The sequence below is a fragment of the Syngnathoides biaculeatus genome, chromosome 6 (assembly GCF_019802595.1).
Source record: "Syngnathoides biaculeatus isolate LvHL_M chromosome 6, ASM1980259v1, whole genome shotgun sequence".
Taxonomy (NCBI): Eukaryota; Metazoa; Chordata; class Actinopteri; order Syngnathiformes; family Syngnathidae; genus Syngnathoides; species Syngnathoides biaculeatus.
Genome location: NC_084645.1, coordinates 4,557,018 through 4,576,581, shown reverse-complemented (window position 1 = coordinate 4,576,581; position 19,564 = coordinate 4,557,018). Strand labels below are relative to the sequence as shown.

The window sequence follows — 19,564 nt, the reverse complement described above, 5'->3', positions numbered from 1 at the left end:
CCGCCACGGCATGAGCAAGAGGCGGCTGGAGGTCAGACGACACTGATAGAGAAGCAAGAGCCGGCAGGGGGTCAGGTGCCGCCGTGACATGAACAACAGGTGGCTGGGCGCCAGGGCCGCCAGTACACGAGCATGAGGCGGTTGGGGTTCAGTAGGTAGAACTGAGACATTTGCATGAGGTGGAAGGGAGTCAATAGTTGCCCCCACAACAAGAGGAAAAGACTGCTCGGGTCAGGCACCGCCAAGACAGGAGCAAGAGGTGACTGGGGCTCCGGCGCCACCGCAACATGAGCATGAGGCAGCTGGGAGTCAGGCAACGCTGGGACATGGGCAACAGGTGGATAGGAGTCAGTGGGTGCCACCAAGACATGAACATGAGACAACTGCAGGTTCAGCATCGCTGAGAGTTGGGCAAGAGGCGGCCTTGTATCACACACCACCGAGGCGTGGTCGAGAGGTGGCGGCAGCTGGTCGATTACCGCCGAGGCGTGGGCGAGAGGGAGCTGGGGCTGAAGTCCCACCAAGGCGTGGGTGGGAGGAAGCTCGGCCACCACACAGGCGTGGTCGAGAGGCGGCAACTGTTGGTCGAGCACCACCGGGGCGTGGGCGAGAGAGGACTGGGGCTGAGGCACCGTCAAGGCATAGGCAAGAGACATCTGTGTTACCACAGAGGTGTGGATGAGAAGTGGCTGGGGCTCGACCACCACAGAGGCAGGACGAGAGACGGCTGGTGCTAGGGAACTACCGAAGCATAGGCGTCAGGTACCGCCACAATATGAATAACAGGTGGGTGGGCGTCAGGACTGCCGGTACATGAGCATGAGGTGGAAACACGGGGAGGTGAAACAAATTGACTGGGACTAAAGATAGGGAGGGAAAAACCAAAATCTATATCCGAGTCAAAATCGCGCAGGCAGTCACATCAGTCCAGGTCCTCCTCAAAATAAGAAAAATCTGAGTCTCACAAAATGTGTGGTGGTGAACACAGAGACAAACAGCCACACTCACAATCACACCTAGGGGCAATTTAGAGTGTCCTATTCATGTTGCATGTTTTTGGGATGTGGAAGGAAACCAGAGTTCCCGGAAAAATCCCACGCGGGCACGGAGAGAACATTTAAAATACACACAGGCAGGGATGGAATTGAACCCTAGACCTCACAACTGTGACGCCAATGCTTGACAGCTCCTCCATCATGGCGCGCCTGTATATTTGATAGGTGATAATAAATTTATTCATTCATTCATTCATTCATTCATTCATTCATCTTCCGTTGCGGTTATCCTCACTTGGGGTGCGAGCATGCCGGAGGGTATTCCAAATATCTTCAGGTGAGAGGCAGGCTAGACCCTTAACTAGGGCCCAGCCAATCACACAAAATAAATTTATAACATTAGAAATTGGATATTGCCGGTATCCAGTAATTTATTTGCTTGAGTCAAAAAATTCAAGGCAAGGCAATTTGGATGGAATTTTCTGTGGTTAAGACAAAAATGAAAATGTTCCTCGATTATGGCATTCAAAATCACACGTTCATAAGATTCTGTCATGATTGAAAGGTAAACTTGTCATTAAATATGCTGGCACTTTTGGGGTGTGTCATACGTATAACATAAAGCTCAAGTGTCGTCAAATGGATGATTTTTGGTATATTATTAATGAAAACCCCACAGCCAATATGGTCCCGTGCGTTTTTTCACCACAAAACATGATTTTGACGTATGCAGCTTTTTGTAACTCCCGCCATGAAAATCCTCTCAAGGGATTTGTTTTCGAGAAGAAGCAGGAAGTGACGTACAGGACAGAGGCGCCCCCATTAGTTTTACCTCCGGGAAGGGAGCTTGTTGTTCCTTCGTGTTACCCCAAATGCCGGCTCATTGCATTGCTGGACATTGCTTGAACACTCGGGAGAATGTAATTACCCTTCATAAGTTTGAAAGAGACCCTGTTCGTTGTGAAAAATTGATTGCATGGGTGCAGAGGACGAGAGCTTCGTGGGTTCCAAATAACAGGTAGGTGTATATACAGCTCCAAAAAAAAAAAATAGTTTGGGGCGGACCACGTAATCGGTCCCTCTCATAACGTAACAAAAGATCCACGTATGAAATGTGTCGATGTGCGCATCGCCCAGCCAACAATGTCGCGATAGTGTTCATCGAGTACTGTGGCGACTTTGAACATACCCCGAAAAGCAACATAGCCACGCTCCACCTCCTCATATGTTGCCACGAAACTCAGCCACACTGGCTGAGGCACTGCGTTCGGCGGTCACAGCTTCTGCAAAGGCTGCGTGTCGGGCTTTACGACGGGGGCGGCTCTGAAGAACCCAGCCAATACTCAGTCACGTAACGCGCATAAAGCGCCCCGGCTCGACTGTCACTAAAGCAGCACCGCTCGGCTCTGTTATAAGCCACACCGGCCGGCTGCGATGAGCCGCAATGGCTCATCTCTGCCGCGGGAGTGGATCGGACGGGATGTGGATTGGCCGTGATCGGATATCATCTGAATATGGCTCAAAACAATAGTGTAATATTGCCCTGAGGGCTCGAAACAATAGTGTAACATTCCCCCGGTAACATCACTCGGTTGTGTGGTGTTGTCCTTTTCAAAAAGAACTTCGGTGTCAGAAGGGGCGTTGAAAAAATGTGAATATATCTGTTGTTCGGCTTCCGTAGCAGCAGGCACTGCGCGTTTTCAATGGCGGAAGTGACGATGACGTCAAGGACAGATGATGCGACCACTTGGATGTCGAGGGACACTCAGTTGTGCAACTTTGTGCATGGATGGCGCGCTCTCCGCTCACTTTTTTTTTCTTCCATGTAGACATTGAAGTGAATACTGTTATATGTATTTTTCATTCCAATATCTATTTTAGAATGTTTATAGGGATGACACCCGGGCTTTAAGGCACATTCTTTTGACTCTGTTGAGGTCAAAAGACTGCTGCAAGGACCTCTAAACCAGGGGTCTCAAACTCAATTTACCTTGGGGCCACTGGAGGCGGAGTTTGACTGAGGCTGGGCCGCAGCCTCAGCGCACATGGATGTATGTGGAATTTAAATTAGAAATTAAAAACATTCCAATCTTCTCAAACATCATTTTTTAACACGAAATAAGATCAAGAAGGACGCTGGTGTTTACAATGTGTTCAAAACTAAAAAAAAAAAAACCTCTCCTTCGTTATGCTGCTGTAACTTTCTCTCACTGAAAATTGTTTCTCTGTTTGCATCATCTTTAAAGTGAATGACAAAAATGTTATGATTATTTAATGGAATAAAATGCTGCTGGATGTAATGATGCCAACTTTTCCTCCTTTTTCCCTTTTCAAAAGAGCAAGTAGTGACTTAAAGGTCAAGTGTCATCCCTATAAACATTCTAAAATAGATGTTGAAATGAAAAATACATGTAAGATCATTCACTTCAATGTCTACACGAAAAAGAAATATGAGCGGAGAGCACGTCATCCATGCGCAAAGTTGCGGAAGTGTCATTCGACGACATCCAATCATCCACCATATTGGCTGCATCCCCGGTCCGTGACCTCACCCCGTCACCATTGAAAACACGCTGTGGCCCCTAGTGTAGAACACGCCCCTTGAGACACAGAAGCTCTTTTCGAAGAAAACATCTCACAATCGAGTGAAGTGTCCGGAGCAATATTACCCTATTGTTTCGAGCCATATTTAGATGACATGCAGATCACGGCCAAACCACCTCCCCGCCATATCCACCTCCGCAAGGCGGTGATAAACGCCCACTTCCGCGGTGGACATGAGCCACTGCGGCGATGAGCCACCCCGGCTATCAAGGCAAGCGCAGACAGCCGGTAGCGATCCACAAGGCCTTCGGAGGCCGTCCTTCAGCGGCTGCTGTACGGAAGCCTTCCGATGCCACATAGACACATTTAGCAACGCTGATTTATGGATTACACTCCCCCCCAACTATTGTGGGTTTTTTTTCAAGTAGCTGTATACACACTGACCTGTCATTTGGAACCCACGAAGCTCTCGTCCTTTGCATCGCGCAATCCATTTTACACGAAGAGCCGGGTCTCTTGCAAACTTATGAAAGGTAAATCCATCCTCCCGAATTTCAAGCAATGTCCAGCAATGCAACGAGCCGGCATTTTGGCCAATACGAAGGAACAATGAGCTACCTTCCCGGAGGTAAAACTAATCGAAACAAATGATGCCATGTACATCACTTCCTGCTTCTTCTAAAAAACAAACCCCTCGAGAGGATTTTCATGGGGAGAGTTACAAAAATCTGTATACGTCAAAATCATGTTTTGTGGTGAAAAAAAATGCATGGGTCCACGGAGGCTGGCGTTTTTTCATTAATAACATACTAAAAATCATGCATTTCATGACAGTGGCACATTAATTGTCTTCATATTTGGCTTCTCGCAACTTTTAGCATCACCCATAGTGACTTTACTTGCTGAAGAGTTGGTAACAATGGATGTCGTTTTGTGGTGAAACATTGACATTTTTGTGTTTTTGTGTCACCAGGTTTGACTTTTCAGACAAGGATTCTTTTTTTGACAGTAAAACCCGGAGCTCTATGGTAAGTTAACTGAGGTCAACTGAGCATCTTTCAAATAGATAATGTTAGCCCACTATCATAGTGTGATATTATTACGCAAATGATATAGGTTAAATAAAATAATTCAACTAAAATTAATTTTATTAATGTATATAGATAATGCATACACACACAAATACAGTCCAAAGTTACTCAAACAGCAAAGTCAATTCCATTGTTTTTGTTCGATAATGAATCCATTTGTTTTTCAAAACAAACGATTTCAGCTTTTATTTCTCAATATTCAGATCTAGAGGAGTTAAATAACTCGGGAGACAGCACTTTTCTTTGAAGCACCCGCTTTTCAAGTGAGGAAAAGTATTGGACATTAAATTAATTTAAAGTGAACAACATTTAATATTGACAGATATTTGCTGGGTTGATATGGTGGCCACTCTAACTTGCAATAATTGCATCATGCCTGCGACCCATTGACTAACCAGATTGTTGCATTCGTCATTTGAAATGTTTTCCTAGCCCTTTACTCTAGCCTGTTTTAGTTTTGGTTTGTGGGGATTTCACTCATCAGTCTCCTCTTCAGGAAGTAAAATGCATGCTCTATTTGGTTAAGGTCTGTTGATTGATCTAGTTAGTCCAAGACTTTCCATTTACCCCCACTGATGAATCCTTTCTTATGTTGATAATATTTGAGGTTATTGCCCTGTTGCATCATGTAGTTTTTTTTTCAGATTAGTTTGGATACATATTTCTGTAAATTACAACAAAATGGTTTTGTAAACATCATCATCATCATCATCTTCATAATCAATAAAGACTATTGAGCCGCTTCCAGAAGCAGCCAAGCAAGCCCAAATCATGACATTACCTTCGCCATGCTTCACATCTGAGCTTGGGTGTTTCTGAGCAAAAGCAAATACTTTCTTTCTACATACTTTGGCCTTTTCAACACTTTGTTACTGGTTAATCTTGGTCTCATCCGTCAAAAAAACGTCATTCCAAAACTTGTGGCTCATCTTTGTACTTCTTTTCGAAAGAAGTAAAAAATCCCAACCCGGGCTCCTGAATATTTTTTCTAATCAGTGATTTGCATCTTGCGGTATGGCCTGTTTATTTCTTCACTTGAAATCTTCAAATCGCAGATTATGCTAATTTACCCCCAGCCTGCTGGAGGATGGCAAACCATTTTGTCTGGTAATTTAAAGAAAAAATGGCTCAAAACGAATTGTGAGAAGTTTCATTATGCAACAAGACAATGACCCAAAACATACTGCCAACACACCAAAGGACTTCATCAGGGGGAAAAAGTCGACGTTCTTAGAGGATTTGAATCTGGGTTTCGGCCTTCCTGTGTAGTTTGTATGTTCTTACGATGCTCATCTGGGCACTCTGTCTTCCTCTCTCATTGCCAAAACAAACATAGATTATTGAAAGACTAAATTGTCTGTAAGTGTAAATTTGAGCATGAATGGGTATTTTTCTATATGTGCACTGTGATTGGCAGATGACTAGTCAGGGGCACACCCCGCCTCTCACCCCGTCAGTTGGGTTGTAATGATCTAAGGATATCAGTTGAGAAGTTTTTAGCCTTGCTAGTTCTGAACATGTCAGCACGGTGATTCAGATGGAAAGCTTTCGCCTCACAGTTCTGAGGTCCTGGGTTCAATCCCGGACCCGCCTGTGTGGAGTTTGCATGTTCTACCCGTGCCTGCGTGGGTTTTCTCCAAGCACTCCGGTTTCCTCCCACATCCAAAAAATCATGCAACAATAATTGGACACTCTAAATTGCAACCTAGCTGTGATTGTGAGTGCAGCTGTTTGTCTCGATGTGCCCTGTGATTGGCTGGCAACCAATTCAGGGTGTACCCCGCCTCCTGCCCATTGACAGCTAGGATAGGCTCCAGGACCTCCCACAACCCGTGTGAGGATAAGAAAATGGATGGATGGATAGCTATGAACACAAAACAAACTAATACAAATGTATTTAGTTCAAAAGCTGTTTGACTTGGCAAGCGCAACAAAACTCTGATGTTACCTCTTGGCTGAACTGGCACCAAACAAAAAAATGACTTGTCTTTGCCGTCCTTATTCAATTTCATATTTTGTAAATGTTTATGCTGCACTACATTGTATTGTTTTTCTTTTAGGTTTATGAAATACTGAAAAGAACTAAATGCAAGGCCAAGTACAGCATGGGTAAGTCACTGATTTAAATAATATTTCAGAAAACAAACTAAAAAACAGGTAACTAATACTGCTATAATCACTACAATTTAGTATTTAAATATTTTTATTTCTGTATTGAATAAGTTGACCCTCCAGTTCCAAAGCTCAGTTTCTTACAGTTGAGCTTCTGCCACCCTATTAGTTTTGGAATGAAATGTATGATTCAGCAGTTTTTGGGTTTATATTCCCAAGGCACTCAAAATAAATGGTGGCCTCATGCGACAAAATCTATTAAAGTATACTGGGTTTCGATGCAAACTTTTGTTTCATGCAACATTTTTCTCGAAAGATGCATCATATAAGTCAAATTTCAAGATGTTCAAGGGGCACGTAGTGAGAGAGTCAGTGTGCAAAACTGAGCAATCGGATTGGGAGGGGTTAGTTGTTAGCAAACATTTTGGCTCGGGGGCCACATCCACTTTTAGAATTTGACAAACGGGCCGGGTCAGCACAAGATACCATACATATAATAAAAACTGCATTTTTTTAACAGTACAAATCAAACATACCAAGAAAAAAGTATGGAAGTATTAAGATACCTTTTAATGAGAAATATTGATTCTCACTCATTTGAACCAATGCAAAGAGTGGTGATAATGTTGTGGCAATCCTCAGAACAGATCAGTAGCAGATAGATGGAGTGCTTTTGAAACCCATTTCATTGAAGAAAAAAATGCACACCTTGGGATTTGGAGAAAACGTGTGCTTTAATTTCAAATGAAAATGAAGAAAAGCATAACATCAAAATATCCGATTTAGGAATGAGTCTTAATGAGTCTGGTGTTCTATGTGAAAGAAGAGTATCCGCTAGGATGAAGGGCAAAGTTTACAAAGCAGTGGTGAGGCCGGCCATGATGTTCGGATTAGAGACGATGGTTTTGAAGAAACAATAGGAAGCAGAACTGGAGAAATGAGTAGCAGAAATGACGATGGTGAGGTTCTCGCTTGGTGTGAACAGGTTGGATAGGATTAGAAATGAGCTCATTAGAGGGACAGACAAAGTTGGATGTTTTGGAGACAATGTTAGAGAGAGCAGACTTTGATGGTTTGGACATGTTCAGAGGCGAGAGAGTGAGTATATTGGTAAAAGTTGTGCTGAGGATGGGGGTGTCAGGCAAAAGAGTGAGAGGAAGACCAAAAAAAAGGTTGATGAATGTTGTGAGGGAGGACATGAGGACAGTGGATGTTAGAAAGGAGGATGCATGAGATAATCTTAGATGGAAAAAGATGACACACTGTGGCGACCCCTAACGGGACAAGCCAAAAGAAAAAGAAGGAAGGAGTCTTAAAACAGTGAAAATCAAATTAATTTAATATTTTCTTTTTTTTGTATTACAAACCATTTCTATTTAAAACACTGAACGTTTTGTTATCCTTCAGGATGTCACCTTCTGACTGTCTTTTTTTTTTTTTTTAAATGGTAGGAGATGCAGATGTACTTGTCCTGCTTGTTCTATTCAATTTGTATCATCGGCGCCAAGTCAACAAATATTACTCCAAGGACAAAAGAATGGTAGCAATTTCATCTGTGGAGCGGTGTTATATTTGTTTTGCGCGCACTATTTATTTTTTGAACATGCGCATCACAGAGACACTTTCAATTTTAATGGGAACACTGTTGTGAATCAAAGTCTGGAGTTAGTTTTGTTGTGGCGATTCTCAGAATGATCTGAAGTGTTGGTCTGTCAACTTGGATCTGTGGCTGGCTTTGTTGTTGTTCATGATACTGAAGGTCTGTTCACACGTAGGTCGAGCCAAACAATGCCAGCATCTTCTGCGCTGTCCGCCGGAACTTTGGAAACGCTGCTTCATTGAGTAAAGCACAGAAGTCATTTAGTTTCAGAGAGTTGAACTTCTATTTTAAGACAGGGTTGGACTGAAGGTCGATCAGTTCGAGTTGCAGCTCCTCTGAAGCTGTTTGTGACAGAGGACAGGCCACCAACTAAAGTGACTTGTCAACTTTGTCGAAATCCAAGAACCGACGACAGAATTCTCCGTGCAGTGCTTCCAGTGACTCGCTCTATTTCTTCACTTTTGCGCCGGCCTCTTTCAGCGTTGTCATGCTCCTGGCATCCTCCCCAGGCTGGGTGTGGTCAGGCAATTAGTCGGCACACACCTGCACCCTGGTTTGGGCTGAGTACACCCGGTACTTATAGGACAACCAGTCCGCCGCCAGATTGTTGAGCTTCATGTCCCGTTCCAGCACTCTCGTATCCCTGATCGACAACCTGTGTGTACCGACCTTCGCCTGTTCTCCAAATCACCCCGTAAGCCTGACTCCCTCGATAATTCTGCCTGCTTTGAAGGTTCTCCTGTATACCTGACCTGCCGTGTGCCGACCCTCGCCTGTCCCCGGACCATCCAAGTAAGCCTGCCTCTTCTGCTACTGCTGCTCTTACGGACTGACTTGCTGATCATAGACCTCGAACTGAATAAAGGCTTTTGTACTCTACCTGCTTGCCTCTGGAGTCGTGCATTTGGGTTCGCCCTCGAGTCTCGCCGTGACAAGCGTGGCTAGTGTAGAAAAATGAGTGAATGTCTTGAATAAAGACAGCTTGGATTTGAAGGCTTTCACATTTGTGTACATGTCGTGCACAAACTGATCTTTTCCCTGCAGTTTCGTGTTGAGCTCGTTCAAGTGTGAAAATATGTCCTTGCCAAACGCAAAGTCACATATCCAGTTCTTGTTTCTCAGTTCAGGAAATTCATCAGCCTTGCCCAGCTGCTTTTAAAACATGCCAATCTCCTCTTTGAGCTCCCAGATGCATTGAAGCACTTGGCCCAAACTTAACCAGCGGACACGGGAGTGATAAAACAGCAGATCTACATTGGTTTCCTCTAGGAACGCAATAAACTGACAGCGCTGAAGTCCCCTCCCGTGTATGAAGTTGACTGGTTTCACAGCAGGAATCACAACATGATTCAGCTGTAATACTGATTTACGGAGAGATACCTAGTGGATGATACAGTGGAGGTAAATTAAATCCTGGACAGGGTTTTCATCTTTCACTTTATTCTGGATTCCGTGCTGTTGAAGAAACATCGAACGTGTGTAACTTCATAATGTGTTGTAAGACCTAATCAACGTGTACAACGAAGGGATGTGAGGATTTATAGGAAATTTAACATGTCTTATGTTAGTACCCAAATACGAGCCGTATAGTTCATGTTGACGCTGCTTGGCCCAAGTTAGCCTAGCATGCTAACAATCTTACCTCATCCCTTACATCCACATATCATTTGAATCGTCATATCCATTATATTTTCACATAGAGAGTATGTGATTTGTATAACTTATGTGCTGACTGTGTTTATTTGAAAGCTTTTATTTGACTTAAACTTTAACATAGACTAGGTAGTATGTAAATGTAGTATCTTATGTGCTGACTTTGTTTATTTGATTGCTTGTTTTTGTCTATCTGCAGCCCGAAGGGGTGCACAATTCTTGTGCACTTGTGAGCCGGTCCCAAGCAGCGGGTTGCAGCAGGAAGGGCATCCAGCGTAAAACTGTGCCAAACATGAGCGTTTATCAAATGACTTTCATCATGGATAGGTTGTGGCCCAGACTAACTACGCCCAGCCTGGGCACTGTTAATCAGCAAGGCATAGGTAGAAATTCAGGGAATGTAGGTCGAAGACGGAAAAGAGGAGGAAAGCGACTTAGTCGGCAGAAGAAGATGAGGCATGCACAGTCCCTACAAATGTGTGTAGGGACTTTGAATGTTTGGACTATGACAGGAAAAGCCCAGTAGTTAGTTGACATGATGATTAGGAGAAAGGTTTATCTATTGTGCATCCAAGAGAGCAAGTGGAAAGGGAGTAAGGCTAGAAGCTAAGGAGCAGGGTTTAAATTCTTTTACCATGGAGTAGATGGGAAGAGAAATGGAGTAGGCGTTATTTTAAAGGAAGATCTGGCTAAGAATGTCTTGGAGGTGAAAAGAGTATCAGATCAAGTGATGAGACTGAAATTTGAAATTTAGGGCATTGTGTAAAATGTGATTAGCGGTTATGCCCCACAAGTAGGATGTGACCTTGAGTTGAAAGAAATATTTTGGAAGGAACTAGATGAGACAAAGTAGTCCTGAGCATCCCAGAGCGAGAGAGCGTTGTGATTGGTGCAGATTTCAATGGACATGTTGGCGAAGGAAACAGGTGTGATGAAGAAGTGAGTGAGTGAGTACGGCCTTCAGCAAAGGAACTTTGAGGGTCAGATGGTGGTGGAATTGGCAGTGGTGAACACTTATTTCCAAAAGAGACAGAAACATAGTGACCTATAAGAGCGGAGGTAGGAGCACACAGGTGGATTATATTTTGTGCAGACGATGTAATCTGAAGGAGGTTACTGATTGTAAGGTTGTGGTGGGAGAGAGTGTAGCTCGACAGCATAGCATGGTGTTGTGTAGGATGACTCTGGTAGCGGGTTGTAAAATTAAGAAGACAAAGGTAGAGCAGAGAATCAGGTGGTGGAAGTTGACGAAGGAAGAATGTCGTGCGGCCTTTTGGAAAGAGGTGAAACAGGCTCTCGATGGACAGGAAGAGGTCCCAGAAGACTGGAATACGACTGCCAAGGTACTCAGAGAGGCAGGCAGGAGAGTACTTGAGGTGCCTTCTGGTAGGAAAGGGGAGAAGGAGACTTGGTGGTGGAACCCCAAATACAGGAAGTCATCCAAGGAAAGAGACTAGCGAAGAAGTGGTACATGGAGAGGACTGAGGAGAAATGGAAGGAATACAATGAGATGCGACATAGGGCTAGGTAGAGGTGGCGAAGGCTAAACAAGAGGCATATGATGACATGTACACCTGGTTGGATTTGAAAGAGGGAGAAAAGGATCTCTACAGGTTGGCCAGACAGAGGGATAGAGATGGGAAGGATGTGCAGCAAGTAAAGGTGATCAAGGAGAGCGATGGAAATATGTTGACTGGTGCCAGTAGTGGTAGAGTACTTTGAGAAGTTAATGAATGAAGAGAAGGTAGAGTTGAGAAGTTAATGAATGAAGAGAAGGTAGAGTTGAAGAGGCAAGCGTGAATGACCAGGAAGTGGCAATGTTTAGTAAGGGGGAAGTTAGAAAGGCACTGAACAGAATGAAAAATGGAAAGACAGTTGGTCCTGATGACATACCAGTGGAGGTATGGAAGCAATTTGGAGAGGTGGCTTTGGAGTTTTTGACCAACGTATTAGAATACTAGCAGAAGAGAAGATGTTGTGATCTGCAGTGAAAGCAGGAAGCAGGCGGAGGACCAATTAGAAAGATGGAGGCATGCACTGGAAAGGAGAGGAATAAAGATTAGCCAAAGTAAAATGGAATATATGTGGATGAACGTGGGGGGCAGAGGATGAGGAGTGAATCTCCAGGGAGAAGAGATAGCGAGGGTGAATGACTTAAAATAGTTGGGGTCAACAATACAGAGCAATGGAGGGTGTGGTAAAGAAGTGAAGAAATGAGTACAAGTGGGGTGGAACAGTTGGCAGAAGGTGTCTGGTGTTCTATGTGACAGAAGAGTCTCCACTAGGATGACTCCCCAACACCAGTCTGTCAGGTGGTAATCCAGGTCACCCAAAGCGAGGCGTCTGGCTGGGCAGGTCAGAAGGTCGACCAGGACGCCAAGCACCAGTATCCCCACAGGGTGATTCGGGCGGACACCCTCGAGGTGGAACCCAACGCCGAAGCAGGAACCAGACGGAAGCATGCGAGGGCGCCGGATGAAGACCTTCTAGGACGTGGTTGTGAGGCGGTCAGGTATCGGTCGCCGCCGAGGCTCGGTCGAGAGACAGCCGTGGGTTGGTCACCGCCGAGGCTAGGTCATGAGGCGGTCGGGAATAAGTTACCACCAAGGATAGGTCGGGGGGCAGCCGAAGATTGGTCTCCGTCGTGGTGTGGTCCTCAGGCGGCCGCAGACCGGTCGCCATTGAAGCAGGAGAGGGAGGCCACAGCCATCAAGACAGGGAAGTGAGGTGGCCGTATACCTCTCACTGTCGAGACAGGAATGGGAGACAGAATACCTATCGCCGTCAAGACAGGGTCGTGAGGCGGCCACGGACCGGTCGCCGTCGAAGCAGAACCGTAGGGTGGTCGCGGGCCGGTCACCGTCTAGACAGTAATGAGAGACTTCCGAATACCTGTCGCCGCTGGTAATGAAATGAAGGGCACCGTGATATCGTCACCACCTCCTGGACAGGAATGTGAGGCGGCTGACAAGCCGTCACCACCTCCTGGACAGGAACGTGAGGCGGCCGCGAAGCTTGCCACCACCTGAACAGGAGCGTGGGATTTGGAGAGTGGCGGACGGATGTCGGCTGTAGCGTGTTCGTCGCTGGGGTGGAAGCAATATACCGCTGTGGTTTGGTCGGAGAGCAGCGGGAGGGACAAGGCAGCACCCTACTTATGCTTCGTCACTGGCCCCCACGCAGAGAGCCTGGATAGATGGCCAAACGGGTCCCCCAGAAAGAATTGGAGGAAGAGGACTTGGACGCACAGGACGAAGGCACTCGGGGGCTGAAAGCATGGGGTGACAAAATAAACTGAGTTGGACTGAACACCAGGAAAGAAAAACCGAAGTCAGTCTCTGAGTCAGAATCAGGCGGCCAGTCATATAAATTCAGGTCTTTTGCATAATCCGAAAAATCTGAGTCCAGCGAAATATGTGGTGGTGAGTGGGCCGTTGTCAGGAAATAATCAGGACACCAGGGTGGTGCAGATGGCGCGGTCGGAAAGGACAACAAGGCGGAGCGCACCGGGATACGAGATTCTTGGTCCTCAGGCTGGGAGCACTGGGAGGCAGACAGGCGGCGTGCCCAGCAGTGTGGGCGGCGACGCTGCGTCTTCCCTGCTGGGTCCTGTTCTGGACAGTTTGATCTGTCATAAGACAGCGGCACGGGGGTGGACCCAAATGAAGGACTCAGAGGCAAGGGCATGATTTTTCGAGTGGTTGTATTCCAGAATGAGGTCGAACATGAAAAGGCAGTTCAAAACAGGTGGAAGCACAAAAACGCCAGGCAACAGGCAAGATCCAAAAACGAGCACAAGGTTCCTAAAACATATGCAACGAACTGGTTAAGGCCGATGACACATTCACCACTTTAAGTGCTTGGTCAATTAGTGTCCAACATGCAACACAGCTGTGTGACAGCTGTCAGAGGAGGCACCGCCCAGGGCAGTGGCCTGGCCACGTCCCTCACAGGAAGCAACGCCCAGTGCAGTGGGTAGTCCAGGCCCCTGACAATACTTAAGGGAAGCAGTGTAGAGTGAAACAATTATCGTAACCTTTGGATTTCATAATTAGCTTAGCCTCATTTGAAAAAAATAATCTCAGTCAAACGTTTGCCACAGTTATACAGTAGCTCACATCTGCACAATCATTAGAAGGAATTTTTGATAATGCCTCTTTCACAAAAAAAAAAACAACTACAATTCACTCCGATTGGATGGCGAACATTTGAGGGGATCCTACGCGTCTGTCAGGTTCACCAATCAGACATTCATTAAACAGGACAAAAAAGGAAGCAAAGACACCAGTTCAAGTCTCGCAAGGAGAGAGGAGAGGAACTGTCTCGTACAATTCACCGCTGCACTCTGTGATTATCCTCTCCTCAGCACCTCTATTTACTTAGTTTTAAGATGCCCCTTATTTACATGGATGTTACAAAAAGGAGACGACAACCAAAACAGTTTGAAACAAAGTGTACATGTTTGTTCATATGCGTGTGCATGTGTGGAAGATTGCTGAATACATGTGTGGTCATCATTTCTTTAACAGGCAGCAGTTCTAACAGTTCTGATGATTAGACGTTTTTGTTCTTGCCATCTCCTGCTAGGACGCTGCCATGTTATCGAGAGCAGAGCAAAGCATTTCTTTATTGGAAGCAGATGTATGATAATTATGATCACAATTATTCTTACAGCGTCCAATCTAAATATTGCTGGGATAGGCTCCAGCACGCTCATGACCATAGTGAGGATAAGTTGTACAGAAAATAGAAGAATCGATTCATGTTTCGGTTTAGCAATATTCATGTCAATTGTCAATCTCTCTCTTGAAGTCCGGCGACAGCATCTCAATTGCTTTGATGTCAGGACTGTAACTGGACTGTTCCAGAAGGTGCAATTTCTTCAGTTGAAGCTATTCAGTTATTGAATTACCTCTGTCCTTTGGGTCATTGTCTTCTTGCATCATCCATCAGCTATTGCACTTGAACTGAAAGACAGATCTTCTTAGTTTCTTCTCCAAAATATCTGAATATCTTGGGAATTACTGTTTCTGTCAATGACACCTATGCCATGAAACAGGGAAAATCAGGAGCGGTTGAAACTTTTAGTTGACCATTATCATCAAAACTAATGATTTTTTTTCTGTGGCAGGTATCACAAGTCTCTTAGGTAGTGGTGTTTATACAGCTGCCTACCCTCTCCACGATGTGAGTATTGTACAGATCGCTCGGCAACAATGAAAACTCATTTAGAGATCGTGATGTCACGGTTTGTTTACGACACTAAATTGCCGGTCAAACAAAGCTGCTCGGCAGTGCAGGAGTCGCTGAACCGGTGCAGACTTTTCACAGCGCCCGAGACCCGTTTTGCTGTTGGTTGTCACAATAGACGAGACAGTTCTTCAAAGATATTCTGGATAATACCATCTGAAAAGACCAGAAAAGATCAATGGATTTCGGCAATTAAATGGGATCAATGGTGCCCAATGAAATACACATGCCTATGTAGCAATTGTTTCATTTCAGGTTGGAATTATTCTTCTTAATCTCCAATTATTAAGAAGATTTTATAATTCCAAGTTGACTCATTTGAGAATAATGCGTATTTTAAAAAATAATAAACTGTCACAGAGAGGTTTACGGAGGAGACGACTCCCTGTCCTATTTTTTTTTCCAATCATAGTTATGTATTTGTACTGAAAAAAATCTGAGTGGGTCCATCACAATGTGGGATTTATTCCTGACTGAGAACAGATCAAGGAAGATTGTATATTTTGATTGGGCCTTTATCTAGCCTCTGCAACGAAGCGTTAGCAAGTATTTGTATGCGTCCAGACTTTTATATTCTTTCAAACTCTTCTTTGTAAATCTCGACGACTTATTCACCAGACACATGTGTGTATCCAGTTGTCCAAGACAGGGATGCGAATTAACAGTCAAATTTCTGATTGATGGACTCATCGACATCGGCATCAAAAATGGATCCTCAATGCCAAGTGTCTCTATTTTTTCCACATACCTTTGTTTATTAACCCCTTATAAATGTTTAACAGGATCGGACAAAACTTTGGGTGTTGTGCTATCAGACATATTTTCGTTGCGTCTCAACATAATTAACTTTCAACGCTTCAGTCCTTTGTTTGACTGGCAGTATGGCGGCGTAAATAAAAATCACGTGATTTTATTGTGTAGGCGCATTCCCTCTATAGATGAACTATCAAATAATGCAAAAGCTTTGGGGATTCTCAAAGATCTTCAGAATTTTGGAGATTATTCTGTATCTATTTAAATAACCTTTTAAAAGTTATTATTGTCATTAATGGGTACACTGTGAACATATTCCCCCAAACAGACTCAAGAGAAATAGTCCCCAAAACATGTTCTAATAAAATAAAGAGCACAGAGAACACAACAAACGGTTCACACACAACATAGGGGTACCAAAACTGAATCTCAGAAAGCCACATGAGAAAATATCAGTCAAAAAATTGACAAATTATCTTAAATCTTACAAAGTAAATAAGGAAGATGGACAGTAATACTGAAAAAAATGAGAATCATGGAAAAAAAAATACAACATTATAAGCCTAAAGACCCAAACCAAGAAACTATTGACTGACTCCTACCAGGAAAAATAAGAGACAAAAAAAAAGTTAGCATATGGGAAATTTGAATGAAGAGAATAAAATTTCAGAAGTCAGAATCAAACAACTACAGAACACATCGAGGTTAGTAAGTGCATAATCTGTAGCAATCTGTGCGCAACTGCGCCGATAAAGTTCTGAGGCCAAAGACACCGTGACAAGTTTTAATTAAAAATGTCTTACATTGCAGGGAAAGACGAAATGTGAAGTTTTCACAATTTCTACAAATCATGAAAATTTTGGGGACTATTTTTTAAATGCAAGAGTCCGACTAATTTAGATTTTAAAGGTTTTTGAGATTTCTGGACATTGAAATATGCAAAAGTCTGAGAAGTCTGACAAAGGCATCCAAATCTTGCAAATGCTGAGAATACTTCCATTCCAAATACAATAAATATGCTTTCCCCTCTATAGGGAGATATTGATGAAGAGACAACAGAGGTTAATGACAGAAAAGTAAGTATTCCTTTGACTTATTTTTTTCTTACCCAAGTCTTCACAGGTTTAATAACCAGTTTTAACTCACAAATGAGAGATTTTGGGAATAATTGAGTATACACAACATGAATCATTGTACAATACATACCTAATATGAAAATATGGATTTGTTTCTGGTGAGAGGTAGACTCCATCAGCCTTGGCTTTGTCACCAATTTTGCTCAGAACTTTTACGGACAGAATCTCTAGGCGCAGCCGAGGCGTACAGGGTGTCCGGTTTGGTGGCCTCACCATCGCTGCAGATGATGTGGTTCTGTTGGCTTCATCAAGCCGTGATCGCCAACTCTCACTGGAGCGTCTCGCAGCCGAGTGTGAAACGGCTGTGATGACACTCAGCACCAGCAAATATGAGGCCATGGTCTTCAGTCGGAAAAGGGTGGCATGCCGTCTCCAGGTCAGGGATGAGATCCTACCCCAAGTGGAGGAATTCAAGTATCTTGGGGTCGAGTTCACGAGTGAGGGAAGAATGGAGCATCACAAAACAGACGGATAGGTGCAGCCTCTGCAGTGATACGGACTTTGAATCGGTCCGTTGTGGTGAAGAGGAAGCTAAGTCAAAAGTCGAAGCTCTCAATTTACTAGTCGATCAACATTCATACCCTTACCTATGGGCACGAGTTGTGGGTTGTGAATGAAAGAACAAAATCCCAAATACAAGCGGCTAAAAATTTGTTTCCTCCGCAGGGTGTCCAGGCTCTCCCCTCCCTTAGAAATAGGGTGAGAAGCTCGGTCACCCGGGAGTGGCTCAGTGTTGAGCCACTGGTCCTCTGCATTGAGAGAAGCCAGATGAGGTGGCTAGGGGATCTGATGCAGATGCATCCCGGACGGCTCCCTGGTGAGGTGTTCCGGGCATGTGCCACTGGAAATAGACCCTGGGGACGACCCAGGACACGCTGGAGAGACTATTTCTCGGCTGGCCTGAACGCATCGGGATCCCTCCGGAAGAGCTGGAGAAGTGGCAGGTGAAAGGGAAGTGTGAGTATCCCTGTTGAAGCTATTTCCCCCACAACCCGACTTGGAGAAGCGGTAGAAAATGGATGGATGGATACAAGGTGTCTCATAAGTCTCCATACATAAGAAAAATAAATGTTTCTCGACAGAAACATTAGGTATAGCCATCCATCCATTTTATTTGCTGCTTATCCTCATGAGGGTCCCGGGAGTGCTGGAGCCTATCCCAGCTGTCAACGGGTAGGAGGCAGGGTACACCCTGAACTGGTTGCCAGCCAGTCGCAGGGCACATAGAGACAAACAGCCACATTCACAATCACACCTAGGGGCAATTTAGAGTGTCCAATTAATGTTGCATGTTTTCACTAGCTCTATACCCTCAGCAGTATCCTCAAGGGTGCATGGGAGTTCGCCCAACCAGTCTCCATGTGTTTTGTGGACTTGGAGGAGAGGTTCGACCGTGTCCCTCGGGGAGTCTTGTGGGGGCTTCTTCAGGAGTGAGGGGTAGCGAACGCCTTGATATGTGCTATTCGATCCCATCACGAGCAGTGTCAGAGTTTTGTCCGCATTGCAAGCAATAAGTCAGACTCGTTTCCGGTTAGAGTCTGACTCTGCCAAGGCTCCCCTTTGATTTTGTTCATAACTTTTATAGCCATTATTTTGTCTCAGTTGAAGTTAAAACAAACTCACATCCAGCCGTTTATGATGTTTGGTACAGTACCAACAAATATGCTACGCTAGTGATTGTAAAATAGCAAACTCCCGCGAGCAGGTCACAAAGCTCACGTTGGTGGCACACATTACTGAAATACGTACAAATATATGTAACATCGATCCATCCATTTTCTTGGCCGCTTATAATCTCAAGTGTCGCGGGAGTGCTGTAGCCTATCCCAGCTCTCAATGGGCAGAGGCAAAGTACAGCCTGAACTGGTTTCCCAGCCAATCGCAGGGCACATAGAGACAAACAGACACACTCCCAATCACACCTTGGGGCAAATTAGAGTGTCCAATTAATGTTGCATGTTCTGGGATGTGGGAGGAAACTGGAGTGACATCAAATCTCACATTGAAATGTATATGTATACCTTTTTTACCACTCTTTGTACCTGTATACGACTATACAATGTGATTTTTTAATTTTTAATCTATACCTCAATCTAATGTGCTCTATTGACTTTTTAAAACTATTTTTGGAAAATTTTGCGCATTACATACAAGAAATCACGTTTCAACCATATATATATGAAATGTACAGTGGTGCCGCTACTTACGAAATTAATTCGTTCTGGAACATGAAGTTTTCATCAGCGTTTTTTTTTTTTACCTATAAATAGCCTAAGGCGAGGATCCCCTAGTCACACACACGCACACACACAAATGCTTTTGGACGGGTGAGTGCAAAGCAAAAGGCATCGTGGGGGACACAGGAGGAGCCAAACATTTGACAACTGAGAGAAAATATATGTATGAATGTACAGTACATGCACACAACTT

The 19,564-nt window shown here is 44.4% G+C and overlaps 1 protein-coding gene across 7 annotated transcripts in view; it reads left to right on the top strand.

Annotated features, from left to right (window-relative positions):
- The window catches only part of LOC133502021 (anoctamin-1-like), a 199,870-nt gene that overhangs the window by 35,632 nt on the left and 144,674 nt on the right, over positions 1-19,564 (top strand). For all 7 annotated transcript variants that reach the window (XM_061822299.1, XM_061822297.1, XM_061822296.1 and 4 more), the window contains 4 exons: positions 4,513-4,567; positions 6,691-6,739; positions 15,127-15,182; positions 17,033-17,074. In XM_061822299.1, the coding sequence (XP_061678283.1) occupies positions 4,513-4,567; positions 6,691-6,739; positions 15,127-15,182; positions 17,033-17,074 (202 nt within the window). The remainder of the gene's footprint in view (positions 1-4,512; positions 4,568-6,690; positions 6,740-15,126; positions 15,183-17,032; positions 17,075-19,564) is intronic.